Here is a 14,178-nt window from a genome sequence, read left to right on the forward strand (position 1 = left end):
TGTAACAGTGAGCAAGATAAGGGATTGTGTAAGCAATGGAAGAGGGCGGTTAGGAGGAGGGTGGCCTGGGCGCATAGCCCCTAGTTGGTGTTAATGTGTATTGTTTATATGCAAAACAATTTTGAAAAACCGTTTTAAAAAAAAACGTACTTTTTTTTTTTTAAATGCAGCCATAAGTAAACAAAGGCCTGTTTTGAGGGCAGTCTAACTTCTACTGCCATGATCCAGCCCACTACTTGCACCAAAAGAAAACCAGCTCTAGAAGGAATACTGTACCACCCAGAATTGTTAGAACAGCACATGTGAGTCATCACCAGTTATATGATATGGTGTCTCCAGAGTCCATTCCAGTGATTGAATAATTGGATATCTACTACAAATTAGTGAAGTGGACTGTTCACAGAAGCTTTGATGCCATAGTGGGGAGGGTGTCTTTCCATTCCAGATATTAATGCAGGTGCATTAATTAGCCATCTGTCACCCACTTAACTAGCCACATTCCTCACCCCCCTAGGCGGTCTTCACTCTCAACACCTTGCCACGTGGCAACAACCTCCAAGTGAAAAATCACCTGGCTCTGGGGGGTGGGCATCATTTCCCATTGCTGCTGCTTACCGGTCCGATCATTGGGCACTCTGGGGAAAGGCTCGGAGGAGGGAGGGTTTGGAGCACCAAGCCCGCCATACAAGTCCAATCCCGCCATACAAGTCCAATAGGCAGAGTTTCTCCAGAACAGCCCCTCTTGTGAGATCTCAGCAGCACCATGCAGGAGCATCTCAAAACTCTCCTTCTCAGATGCAGGCCCTCAGCAGCAAAAAAAGATTGCAAATAGGCTCTTTGCCAGGGTGATACCAGCATTCCTGTCCACAGAAGTGGTTCAACAATCTCCCACTCCACCACTGATCTTTAATGCTGCTGCACACTCTTAAGAGACCACAGCATGGATTGCAGTCTCGTCCCTGCATGCTGAGGTTAAGAAATTGCTCCAAGCCGTACTCTGAGTTTCAACTGCGTCCTCTGTGTAGTTAAGTGTCTCGCTGCCCGATCCCAGATTATATTTTAAAGCATTGCAGGAGGGGTCTTGCAGAGCTCCATGACTACACAGCCATTTTAGAACAGCCCTCTAGCACCCCCAGAGTGGGGCAGTTCCTTTATAACTCTGGGTGAGTTGCTGAAGAAAGATGAAATTAGTGCGTATTTTTGGCTCTGAAGGGCTAATAAGAACTATTGGCCAGGTTTCCAGGCTGGCCCACCCAAGTCGTCATTGTTGGAGTATATCATTTCCCGTCCTTAAACTAAACCTATGATCTCAAAGTTGCAAGCAAGGATTATTCTCCTCACCAGATGATAAACCCCCCTAGGACAGCCCGTTGAGTGAAGACACCAACATGAGCAGCCGCAAACTAGATAGCGTTCAGTGAAACATAACTTATACCACCCTCAAGACCAATCTGAATTGGAGTATTTGCATCCAAAAAATAACAAATAAACTCTAATCTTGTGACACAGTTATTGTTTGTAGTTGGGGAAGGGAATTGAGGACTAACGGTCACCATACATGAGCAATGATTGCATATGCTACAAACTGTACTTACAAAACTCAACAAAATAAAAATAAAAAAGTTGCATGCAAAGGAACTGCATCCCATTTGCAGCAAACAACAGCAACATGTACAGGATGGGAGCCATGCCGCGGAATACAACCTGAAGATGGTGAATGATATGCTGCATGTTTACAGGTGATGCATGTGTCTCTCAAATAATGTCATAAAATGATCAATTTTAAGTTTCTGCACCAGGCATATCATCCCTTGAGTGACTGCATTACTTTTTATCCAGAGGTGGGAGGTGTGTGCAGCATATGTGGAGCTGGTAACTTAGACATTTTGCACTTATCATGGTCTTGTCCACAAATGAAAATCTTATGAAGGGCTGAAATTGTTCACGAAGACCGGCCAATGATGCCACAGTTAAGTCCATGATGAAGCTGAGATTCTTAACAATGGCTTCTTTGCTCGCTGGACATTGAATTGCTAGAAATTTATCTGCCATTGGTACGCCTGAATAGTCACCAGAAGGGCTTCCAACAAGATTTGAGTGTATACATTTGCCTTCAAAGAATGGATAGAAATAATGACAATAATTTGAATGTATAGTAGAATAAAATACTTCTTGATGCCCTGGGATTTAATATTGTCTGCTCTACCTTGAAAATATATTATAGCATGCTGAATGGGCTACCATCGTATTGACTACTTGAGCTGGAACTGAAAATAATGGTATACAAGTCTAGACTGGTCTTCTTTTACCTAACATTGACATGCGATTAATACGAGGACATACTTGTTGCCTAATGCTCTACAGTTTATTGTTTCAATTGAACATGAAAATAAATTGCAAATAAGTACACAATCATATTCTTACATAAACAATTTACACATTTTCATGTTCAACATACAGTTGCTTTTTGCTATTGTTAAGGTGGATTTCTGTCTGACCTAGTGGGCAGAGGTTCAGAAGGCCAGCCTAGTTTCTTGGAACAGGGTAACATTCTGGACAAGCCAGACCAATCAAGGTCAAAGGCCTTTTAAGTCAAACACAAGATGAAACCACCGGAATATTATCAATACTAACACAACCTTATACTAGGGAACATATATACATTAACAATTGGCCTAGAGCAATATTATACAAGTAAGGATCCACAACCTGTAACAGAAGCGGGTCGGACAGTGCAAATATACTTTAGGCAATTCTTCTGCAACCCAAACCCTAACTAATAGGCAGTCTAATCCCTACGAAGTGTGGAGCCTTGTGCTCAAAAGTATGCTTAGCGCGGCAGCACTCAACCATGCGTTAAAGTACAAAACAGGTCTCTTCAAGGGGCTGTAGTGGCTCAGGAAGGGGGGTAAGGCAGTGAAGAATAGAGTTCCACTATTCGAGGAAGGTCTTCACAAGGGCGCAGATCTATTTCCAGGAATCTGGAATAGGATGATAGTTCAGACTATCCTTACAAAGTTGAGTGGCCCTTGGGGAACAATCATGCATAAAAGTCTATGGATGCATCAGCGGCCACCGGTAAGTGTTGCAAGTAATCGCCGACCCTCGACGCAGTCTGGACCAAACTTCGCCAGTCAAGTCTAGATCGCTCGCAGGTTCGAGTCGCGCAGTTGTGCATCCCTCTGGCTTTCAGGGGCTGTGTTCCGTGACCTCAGTCCATGGTGGGACGGTGGCCTTTTCTCTGCTTCGGGGAAAGGATTGGGCCAGTTCCACTGCAGGTCCTCTTCGGGCACAGGAGGGCACAGAAGCAAGGCACCCATGAACCTCATCACCACAGCGCGGCAACACGAGTACCGCGTAGGCTCGGGTTCAGGCAGACTCTTAATTCCAGACCTAGGAATGCTAGGTGTACGAAACTTGGCGGGAGAGTGTCTTCTACCAAGAGCTTACAGTTCCTTAAGTTTGAAGTCAAAACTCAAGACAGCGGCAACTCCAGATCAAAGGTCCCGTACGAGCTGGTCAGTTCACTGGGACGTCCAGAAACACTTCCGAAGGGGCTTGTTTGCAGGTTGAGCAGAAGGTGCCGAGAGTAGTTAGCCCCACTACTCCAACAGGTCGAAGCGCCCTTGCAGGCCTTCTGTGATTGATGATAAACCGGGGCTCAGAGGGGTGCCAAACCTTCCAGCAGGACACCAGCGGTTCCACAGATCAGTTTCTTCGGTTCAGGATACTTGGCTCCCTTACTAAGTTGAGTCGACCTGAAATAGGTCTAGAGTTCCTTCTCTTATCCAAAATCTCCATCGCGCCAAACAGAGAAACCAATAGGAGATCTGCTCACGTTCAACCATTCCAGACCTAGACCAATCACAGACCACAGTGGTCCCAGTCATCCCAGGACACCAGACATCCTGGCACCCAGGATGTGTATTGGAACTAAAAGCTCCAGCCCACATCCTGGGCGCACACACACAAGGCATGCAGAAGCCTGTGAATACTTTGGTTTGCGTGGAGATCTGCATGACCAAATAAGGCATTTCCTGGGTCTGCTCGACCTGGGGAAGGCAAAGGGACCAAATGGCCAAAGGACAGAACAAAGGACATTGTGACATGGCCATTTTAGGCACTGTCCTGGGCTAAACGCGGTTAACGCGGTTTGGACCATTGAAAAGAGTCATAAATGCTTTAAAAGTAACAGCGGTCACCAGCTCTGTCCTGGGTACACTTGTACATTCACCAAAAATCCTTGGAGGGTGTTGAGGGCCTTAAAAATGAAAAAGACCCCATTGCACTGTACTGGAAGGTACATTGCGCACTGATAAAATGTTGCCAAGAAATGGCAACCAAGTGAAAGACTAATGGAAATAAAGTCTCCCAGTACTGACAGTCTGAAGGGCATGTCAGTAACAAGATGAGCAAAAGCCCAGCGGAGTACAGCAGAAGGCTGGGCTCCACTGGTAAAAAAAAAGTCAGGCTAGGATGGTCAGACAAAAGCAAAAAGTTGGGTGTTTTACAACTGGAGGGAAAATTACACATACATGAAAATCTTTCCTAAAAGATATTAACACAGATCCATACATATTGGCTTTCTCAATGCTTGCCAGTTACCGAATGACAATTGATACATACGTCATTAACTGGTGCACATCGAATCTAAGTGGGCATATATTGCTGCAAGTGTAACACGTATAATTACAATGTATTTACCTTTCTTCTGATTGGCATAGTTTAGCTCAGATTTGCAGCACAAGGGTACATATTATAGTGTTACCTAAACAGAACATGGGCAGTTTGGAGCAGCCTGGGGACGCAGATACCTCCATTCCAAACCTGGTACGGATTTGTGACAACCAGCTTTCTGCCAGCAACAGGAAAAAACAAGCATTGGCAATGACAACGGTTTTGGCTTTTGTCTATACATCGGAAATGCATTTGCCAGCACTGCCACATAGTGGTATTAACTGGCCATCGATGGTAGCAGCTGCAAAATGGTGCATGTACCTTGGCATATAATAGCCGTGCCTTGCAAATGCCTAAACACACAAGTCAAAACAGTTGGCTCTGAAAATGCTGGTTTTTAAAAGAACACCAGTGAAGGACACACAGTGCTTATAAATCGAGCAGCTGAAGGCAGACCCGATTTTTATTTTCATTACTGCAGTAGCACCTTTTGTAAGGATCTCATGGTGGCAACAGTAAAGATAGACACAAGTGATCACAGTTCAAGGGTGTTTATTAAACTGTATAATGGGTGAGAAAAACTCCTAATATAAATCTAAGATGGGAGCAAGCTACGACCATCAAATAATAAAAAGCAGTTCTAGTGGCGTCTTGTCAAATAAAAAGGGCCTATACTAAAAAAAACGATTGCCAATCCTTACAACTAAGTTACACAAATGGTGTGGGATAATGTTCTCAAGAAAAGAAAGAAGTGCTCACCAAATGATAAGTCATGATGGTATGGCGGGGTCTCCCTTCCCACATTTTTAGCACGGGACACGGCAGGATCTTTGAGCACAGCACACTCCTGGGCCTTGCCAGCACAAGGTTACAGTTCCTTTCAACGATGCCAGAACCTTCCTGGACCAAGTCTCTTTTCCTGCAGAAGTCTCTTGCCTTAGAAGGCCTGCTGTGCCAAAACAATAAACAAACAAAAGTTCCTTTGGAAATGTTTTCACCTTGGGCAACTGCTCCTCGCCCCTTGGATCCCCCTCAGCTGGGCTCTAATCCTTCTTGCAACGTTAGCCTCCCTTAATCAGGTTCACATTGGCCAGTTCGCAATTCTCATTTCACAGGCATCCCTCTATCGGGTTCACATTTGCCAGTTTCAAAGTTTAATCAATTTCCTCTCATATGTCAAAGACTTGAGTGTACGAGGTGTTTTGCTCGACCCTCGTGGGTCCACTTTGACACTTTACACTAGCCTCTCCTAAGGGCTCTTGGTCTTTGTAGTTTCATCAAAACAACAGAACCCCAAAAAGCTCCAGTCAGAGTCCTTCGAATGAGCGCTCCCGCGACGCCCGACACTCGGCTTCTGAACCTTTAGCTAGGGTGTCTCTAAAGTTCAATTGCACAAGTTCTTTGTTCAACAAGGTTGCTGCCTGCAACGTTGGGCCCAGCACAGTTCGGTTTCATCATCCATCTCCTCCGACTCACCGGCTGTGCTGAACCTTTGGAGTCTCGTCTCAGGAGTCAAGGATGGCACCACAGTGGCAAGCGCTTCTCGCCGCTTTGACTATCAGCGCGAGAGGGCCATGTGTGCCATTGACACCCGTCACACCACATGCCAGCTGGACTTCCCAGTCTTAGGATTTCCCTTTCGGAGGCTTCGCTGGTCTAAGGTGAAAAGGGCAACGGTAATTCCTGCCTCGTCGTCCTACCAGGTCTCTCCGCTTTTCTCCTCCTCTTGAACTGCCTGTCCAGAATAGCTGCTTCCTTGTGCCTTCTGTCTTGCTCGAAGTGCGCTTTCGTGCTCCGCCTTCTATCCCTGTGGGGAAGGGAAAGGGCCATCAGGTGTGCGTAGTTTTTGTCAATTGCCTGACTCTGCCTGACCCTTGTGTTGGGACATGTCAGGTAAACGGCTTGGGTGTTAGTCCGTTGTCTGTCACGGTGTAGGAAAGTTTTCATGTTGGAAAAAGGCGGGGGGGTGGTTTAGAATTTTTGAATATCCTACGGAATAAGATGCAGAAAACGTGTTATAGGGAAAGGCGTACTGCCTCTCACCCGTCGGTGTCCCACTTCCACTCCCCAAGGACCCCTCATCCGGTGATCGTCCCGCACTGGTCAACCCCAGGAACTAGATTCAAAAGCGATGGCTGTGTCCTGGCCACCTGTATGACAGACCACTGGTGACTAGCGGGTGAGACACCTTCAGGTTTCTCACAATTTACAGCTCATATTATATCATTAAATATCAGAACACTGCTGTGAAAAAACACTGGCAGGCACTTTGAGCACAGCATTTGATGGTCAGGCTTGCTAAAGCAGGCCCAACGTGATCCCAGGAGGATCTGTTTTGGGCACAGAGGGTTACGAAGTGGCTGGGAATGGCCATGGAGAGTAGCATTGCTATGGGCAGTTAATGGACATCACTCCACAAAGCAACCAACGAATTATCTGGAACGCTGGAGAAAGACATATTCCTGTATCTCACTTCTGCAAGGACACACCAGTGGAAGAAGATTTCCACATTCCACTGCCCTGCTGCCAATACACAAGGAATGTAGCACTTAGAACCATTTTTATGCCCTGCATGGCTTAGTCCACAGTAGTGCTACATATATGATTAGAGTCTTCTCTGCATGCTTGGTTTCTGCTAAGTAGGTTGCATGATACTTTATTAGACCCAAATAGGTAGTAGAAAGTTGTTTTGACATGAACTGATTTTCAATACCACACATCGCTTCTAGAGACACAATGGATAATGTAAATGATATGTTTACTAACAATAAAAGGACAGCACAACATAATAGAATTACTTATTGGCTGAATACGAAGGCTTATGACTATGCATTACAAAATATCCAAAATAAATGTAAACATTTTTCATTGTGAGAGAGTGAAGTATGGGTATGAATGAGGTATGCAATGGGAGTTGCGCAACATCCAGCTCTCTAGGAAACAAGAACTCTGTGTAGACAACCTGCAGTCCATAAAAGGGTGAGCCTGATCTTGTTAAGCACGCGAGCACCGTTTCCAGCTGCTTGGCTCAAATGGAGGGCAGGAAGGAGAAGTGAGGGAACAGGAAAACGATACCGGAGGGAGGAGGAGGGTAATTACGCAGGATGGTCGTTATCAGGATGGATATTATTAAAGGGATGTAGTCATTGTAATGTGGCAGTGAGTGACATCAGCAGGGGAGGGGTCATGCTTGAAAGTTAGAACGCTCATTAGAAAAATAAGAAGATTATGTGGAAAACTTGATCAGGGCAAGCGAGTATTGCCCCGATCCAGGTTTTGGCATTGACAGACAGGTCAATGCCATGGTGGCGGCATAATCAGTTTAATGCTAGAGTGAGTGGTCGCACTCTGCACAGACAGTACAACTGGGTAGGTGGCAGGAAGTCAGTATTGGGATGCGTGGGGGGGGTGTGCAGTGGGCGGCAGAGGCTGTGATCCACATCTGGCTCTTGGAGCCCTGATGTGGCCAAGACTCGGCAGGAGCAGCCACAGAGAGAACAGCACCAGCAGCCAGTGCATCAACAGGTAGAAGGCGTTCAGCGCCAGACACTGCGGCCCATTTCCTGATGCTTCTATGTCATGCTCTGGCATTATGGTCAGACAGCTGGCCCAATGCTGGTTCAGATTAAAGGACTGGACATTTGGAAGTCTAGGAGCATAAATGAGGACTGCGTTTCCCCTAGGCAAGAGGGTATACGGCGTCCAGTCTTCAGATGTTTTTGTTAATGGGCTTAAAAGTATGTCGACAAATAAAGAGAAACGAGCTAAGAAAATGGCTACCTTGTGGAAACAAGCACATACTGTACAGGGTTGGAAATTGAGGGGTGCTGGGAGCTATTTAGCTCCTGCTTGTAGCCTAGAAGTGCATGGTTTCCTTGACACTAAGTTACCAGGAGCTACTTTTGGCTCTGAACAAACATACTTATGTGAATTTCACTCTATACATTTTCACTCTATACATTTGGACAATATATAAATAAGCATTAGGACAAATCTGTACGACATTTAAACCATAAGGGGTCATACATTATGGACAAAATGATAAGTTTGAGTTTTATGTGGAGGTGAGATTTGTGGAACGCTATGCACTAGCTCCGCGTCATCCAGTGGTAGCTCCTGGTCACTTGTTAATGCTGGATATCGAGGAGCTGCGTTTAGCTCCTGCTTACCCAATCTTAATTCGAGCCCTGCTCTACACCCATTCACATCATACTGACATCACTAACATACTGCACATTCAATCAGGTACTGCTTACATCCAAAAACACTAAACCAACACCCATAAGTAAGTAAACTGACATTTTCATAGACATTTTGGAACAAAACATATCTATAACAGTAAGCAGTTTATTTTTAATACAAACAAAATAAACATATTACATTAAGAGCACTAGTATATATTTTTTAATGAAACTAAAAAATAAAATAACTTTTTAGAAAACTTAACACATAGCATCCACCATTTTGAAGTAAAAATAGCTGCTAAATTCAGCACAAAATACAACTGCTGGGAAAGAGTGCAAAAGGGGTGTGGTTTTGGGTGGGGATGGGTGGGAATGGATGAAAATTCATATAGATTTGACTAAGAAATTGGCGTTTAATGGGTGGACACAACACCAACAGTCTACATCGTCATATGTCATCTCCATTGAAAAGCGTTACAGACCTTCATTCACAGCTCCTATTTGAAGCTCTTATTTTAAAGCTATTTTACTGACAATAGTGTGCCTTAAAGCTAGCATTTTCAGCGCCACCTAATAGCCAAAACTAACCAGAGGGATATTGGGGAGTCTCCTTCTTGTGGCCAGCAAGAAGGAAGATAAGGAAACGTTCCAGGCAGCACAATAGTGAGTAAAGTTTAAATTCTTTTGGATAATACCTGCCATGAGTCGGAACCTCCTCAAAATATAAGCAATGGGATAAGAAAGAGGGAGAGGAGATTAATGAAAGGCTGACATGGAAGGAAGAGGCCCATGGGGTATAAAGACAATGGGAAATTAAACAAGCAGGTCTAAGGCCTGGTTGTGTCTTGTTCCCTCAGTCCTCACACACTTCTCTACAAGCATGTGCCTATGCCCCCCTTCTGCTCCCAGGGTTGCTTCCATGTCCTCTGCTAGAGGCTCCATACCTTCTTCCTCAGGCGCTGTCTTTCCTCCCGTGTGGGGTCCAGAGCATCACAGACCCATTTAATGCTGAAGTAGGTAACAGTTCCAAAGATTGTCAGACGGAGCAGCAAACCCAAGGCCTGGCTACGAGTCAAAGGCCGGAGAAGGAGGTCTTGTGGGGTCCCTCTCAGCAGCATGATTTCCACACCACCCAGTCAGGGTCAAGGATCCAAGAACTGGAACAAAAAAAGATTATTGTAAGATGCTTACAACACCTAGTGCTATGCCGGTTATGCATGTGATTTGCTGGAAGCTTCCATTGCCACTTGTCTTGGTGTACCTGGTTTATGTGGGTGAAATCTTGGTTTGCTAGTGTCCAGGCTGTACCTGTGGTTACCTACCAGTGCTCTATCCCTTCTGTGCGGGAGCAAAGATTGCTCTGCTGCTATCTGTGTAATAGGTCTTGTGTGTGCATGAGGGAAGTGTTAGAGAGCGAGAGAGAAAGAAGGAGAAAGAGAGAGAAAGAAGGAGAAAGAGAGAGAGAGAGAAAGAAGGAGAGTGAGAAAGAAGGAGAGAGAGAGAGCGAGAGAGAGAGAGAGCGAGAGAGAGAAAGAGCGAGAGAGAGAGTGAGCGAGAGAGAGAGTGAGCGAGAGAGAGAGTGAGCGAGAGAGAGAGTGAGCGAGAGAGAGTGAGCGAGAGAGAGAGTGAGCGAGAGAGAGAGTGAGCGAGAGAGTGAGCGAGAGAGTGAGCGAGACCAGAGTCCTGCAGCATGTTATGTATGTTCTAGGTGTTGGGGAAGCATTCACTTCAGTTCATTCATTGCATCTGGCCTGTGTATGATACGAATACTAACATGTGGCATTCTAGTTTTGTGCGAGTGATGCTTGCACTGATGCGCTTAATGTTGTGCCTGTTCCATTTGTGACGTACCCTTGAGTACTTCCTATAACATTTGTGATCTAGCTCCCCGACTGGCATTTGGGGGCCACTGAAGGTGTCGTGGGCTATCTCTGGCATTCACTGTGCAATCCTTGGCATTGGCTATGCTCCCCCAGGAGTCGGAGGCAGTGTAATAGGAAGCAGGCCCAGTGAATTACACACTTTGTCTGGCTAATTTTGTCTGGCTAATGTCGTCTGATCTGTACTGCATGAATTGCATATTTGCTATAAAAAGGGTATTTATTTTTTCATCAGTAGAGAATTCCTTAATTTTGTCTAATCTAAACTGAAGCACAGCACAGTAATCATCAACTTGACAACAAACAGACTTGCCAACAAGAGTGAAGAGAAACCCCTCAGACAGAAGGATTTTGCAAGGACAGTAGAGTTAAACTCAAGGCCTGGAAGTCCCGAGAACCTCGGAGGGACCGGGTATTTAATTTTGGGACTGCCATGGTTGGAGGGGCCCACTGACAACTGAGCCCTTTTACTTTGAGTTTAGCACCCAGTCTCAGGTGTCCTACAGTTTAACGATTAATCATTTCAAAACTTTGCAAACCTTCTCTTACTTTCCTTAGTTCACCACCGACTAGGTTGAGAGACAAGTCTGATCTATGAAAGTCTTGTCAAAAGAGGTTCTTCTCTGTCATCCAAAACCATCAAGGGCCACATTGATACCCTAGCTCCAGTCTTGGCCAACTTTTGCAACCACTCTTTTGCCCTTGGAACCTTACCTTCCCCCCTGAAGCACTCTCTTGTGTACCCTCTTCTTAAGAAACCCTCAGCCAACCCCTCTTGTCCGGCTAATTATAGCCCGATCTTCATTACTCCTTTTCTGGGCAAACTCTTGGAAAAGCTGGCCATCTCCCAGCTTAACCTTCACACCAAATCTGTTAGTTTTCTCTCCATGACCATCAGTCTGGCTTTAGAGCGGCCAGAAGCACGGAAACTGCTCTCCTGAACATCTGTGAAGACCTGCTCTCAAACCTTGATACTAACCACACCTCTGTCCTCATCCTACTCGATCTCCCTTCTGCTTTTGATACCGTCAACGAAGCCATCCTGCTCAACCGGCTCCGTTATAACCTCTGTATCACTGATCGGGCCCTGGCCTGGCTGACCTCCTTTCTCTCTGACCGACCCTCCCAGGTCCAACTTGGGTCCCTTCTCTCCTCTATCCAGGGACGTTTTTATGGGAGGGCAAAAGGGGCACTTGCCCAGGCCCCCACCTTGGAGGGGGCCCCAAAAGGCTGCCTGATCTAAAGAAGAAAGATTCCTTTGTTCACCAGACTTAAAAAGCACACATCAGGATATTGTATGGGATGGCGCTGGGGCTCTAAACCTATTGCCTGTATGTTGGCAAGTATATTCTGCCTTGATCAATTCATCATGTAATTCTTTCTGTGTTCATTGTGGTATATTGGGTATTATGTTGATCATGTGCAATGGCCAATTTTGAAATGCATGTTGGTAAATTGAGCGCCACAATGGTTCAGATGTTAGCTCAGTGTGTTAAGCACTCATTGCAGAGATGTGTGTTCCTATGCAAGATTAGAATAGCACATTCCTGTAAGGTTGGCTGAGCCTTTCCTGTGTCTGAAGTTTATAAACCTGCCTGCATATGTACTTGGTCTTGCAGCACAACAGGTGCTATTATCAGCAATCTATCTGCACCAGATAGGGGTTGCTATAAAAACAAACATGTCATCCTTATGATGAAGGTCTAGAAATTGGTTTGTTCCGATGGGGTGTTGTAAAACCTAGGTAATCACCTCCAACAGTGAGCATAAACTGTTAGTCCCAGAGATGAATAAGTATCCAAATTTGGAACCAAAGCATTCATGCTTGTATCCTGGCTTTGCCAGCAGACCATACAGTGATTCTGGTCAAATCATCGAATATGTTGTACATTACTGTACTGTCTTCTGTAAGGTTTGCGTCCTCCCATGCTGGTGGCATCATTTAGCCCATTACTTGATCTTTCTTCTTATGTAGGCCATTTGAGTGGAAGGGGTGGTAGACCGAAGGAAGCGGACCAGATGGTGTAGGACTCGGGCAAGCATATTTTAAAGTCTGCTCCTTTGACACAAAAACGCTTTGCATTTCTTTTTTAAAGTGACAGCTTTTTCTGCACATTTATAAATGGCAATTTCACAAGAAGACCAACCTAGATTAAATCTGTTAAATCACACTGATTGGTATGCTGGTACTTATATACTTCTTTTGATGATTGAGAGAATTAAGCTAGACTCATTCTGTGTTAAACCATTCTATAATATTTTGTTTTTAAAGATTGTCATGTTTGGTAATGTGATTGGTGTACTTTCCAAGTCAGTTTTATAAAATGAGATTATTTTAGTTCATGGTAAGAACTGGTAATAAAAGTGTTCAAATGGAGAAATTGCTGAGTTGGCACCAATTCCATTGTATTGCCTAGCCTCTCGAAATTGCCTGTCCCTAGACCTTTCTAAATTGGCGGCCCTACAGAGAGATTTCCTTCTCAGGGTATGATCTTCAAAGCAGGCTCTTTCATGGTTTCACTGGCTATATAGTGTTGCTTCCACTAGAATAGTGAGCATTGATATATTGCACACCACAGGCACTTTAGTCTTTTGATCTCTAATGGCAACACTATTTGTAAACCATGTCCCACTTGTAATCTCATTCTGTCTAGATACAGACACCTTCGTGGTAGCTTCTAATCTGCATCCACTATCCATGCCATCATATGTGTAGCTTTCTCCTTCCTAACAATTGGTCTCCTCTATCCATGCTTGAGCATGTTTGCATTCTGTGAGGCAGCAAATGTGAGTTCTCCGTCTATTCTGGGTTACATGTAACTTTTACATACAGTCCTGAATCAATACTACTGGCTGCATACCTTCCTGGATGATCTTGATAAAAAGCCTCCTGTATCTATGCTAGAACAGAAGTAACCTCTTCGTAGACTGAGAACGTTGGCCTTCAAATGGTAAGGGGACTTAAAGGGAGTAAATATCCTTATTTTTAATGCTGTGAGGCAGCATATTAACCTATGGGTTGTGATTGTGGCAGTGGGGGGGGGAGCGCGGTAGATATTCTTGATCACTTAATTGCTTTGGTGGAGGGGGGCCCCAAAGATGTCCGTGCCCAGGGCCCCAAAAGTGCTTAAGAGGGCCCTGCCTCTATCTCTCCCTCTACCTGTCGTGTTCCCGAGGGATCCAATCTTTCTCCCTGGCTATTCAACCAATACCTGGCACCTCTCGCCCACCACATAGCGGCTCTCTGCTCCAACTTTCAGTGCTATGCGGATGACGTTCACTTTCAGGCTCCCCTCAGCCACCTCTTCTCCCTCTCTCATCCCAGATTGTCTGTCCGCAATCCAGGAGTAGTGTGCCGCCAAGGATCTCTGCCTTAATGCCAGTAAGACAGAGATCCTCCTCATCGGCTCTCCAGCACCTTTCTTTCCTGTCACTTT

General features: G+C 45.2%; 1 protein-coding gene across 7 annotated transcripts in view; it reads right to left on the minus strand.

The window, feature by feature from the left end:
• The window catches only part of LOC138491311 (outer mitochondrial transmembrane helix translocase-like), a 444,827-nt gene that overhangs the window by 369,844 nt on the left and 60,805 nt on the right, over positions 1–14,178 (minus strand). For 6 of the 7 annotated variants that reach the window (XM_069617755.1, XM_069617757.1, XM_069617756.1 and 3 more), the window contains one exon: positions 9,806–10,018. The exons of the other annotated variant lie outside the window; for it this stretch is intronic. In XM_069617755.1, the coding sequence (XP_069473856.1) occupies positions 9,806–9,979 (174 nt within the window). In that variant the 5' untranslated portion in view covers positions 9,980–10,018. The remainder of the gene's footprint in view (positions 1–9,805; positions 10,019–14,178) is intronic. 7 annotated transcript variants of the gene reach the window in all.

Source organism: Ambystoma mexicanum, chromosome 10, assembly GCF_040938575.1.
Source record: "Ambystoma mexicanum isolate Mex_15411 chromosome 10, UKY_AmexF1_1, whole genome shotgun sequence".
NCBI classification, from domain to species: domain Eukaryota; kingdom Metazoa; phylum Chordata; class Amphibia; order Caudata; family Ambystomatidae; genus Ambystoma; species Ambystoma mexicanum.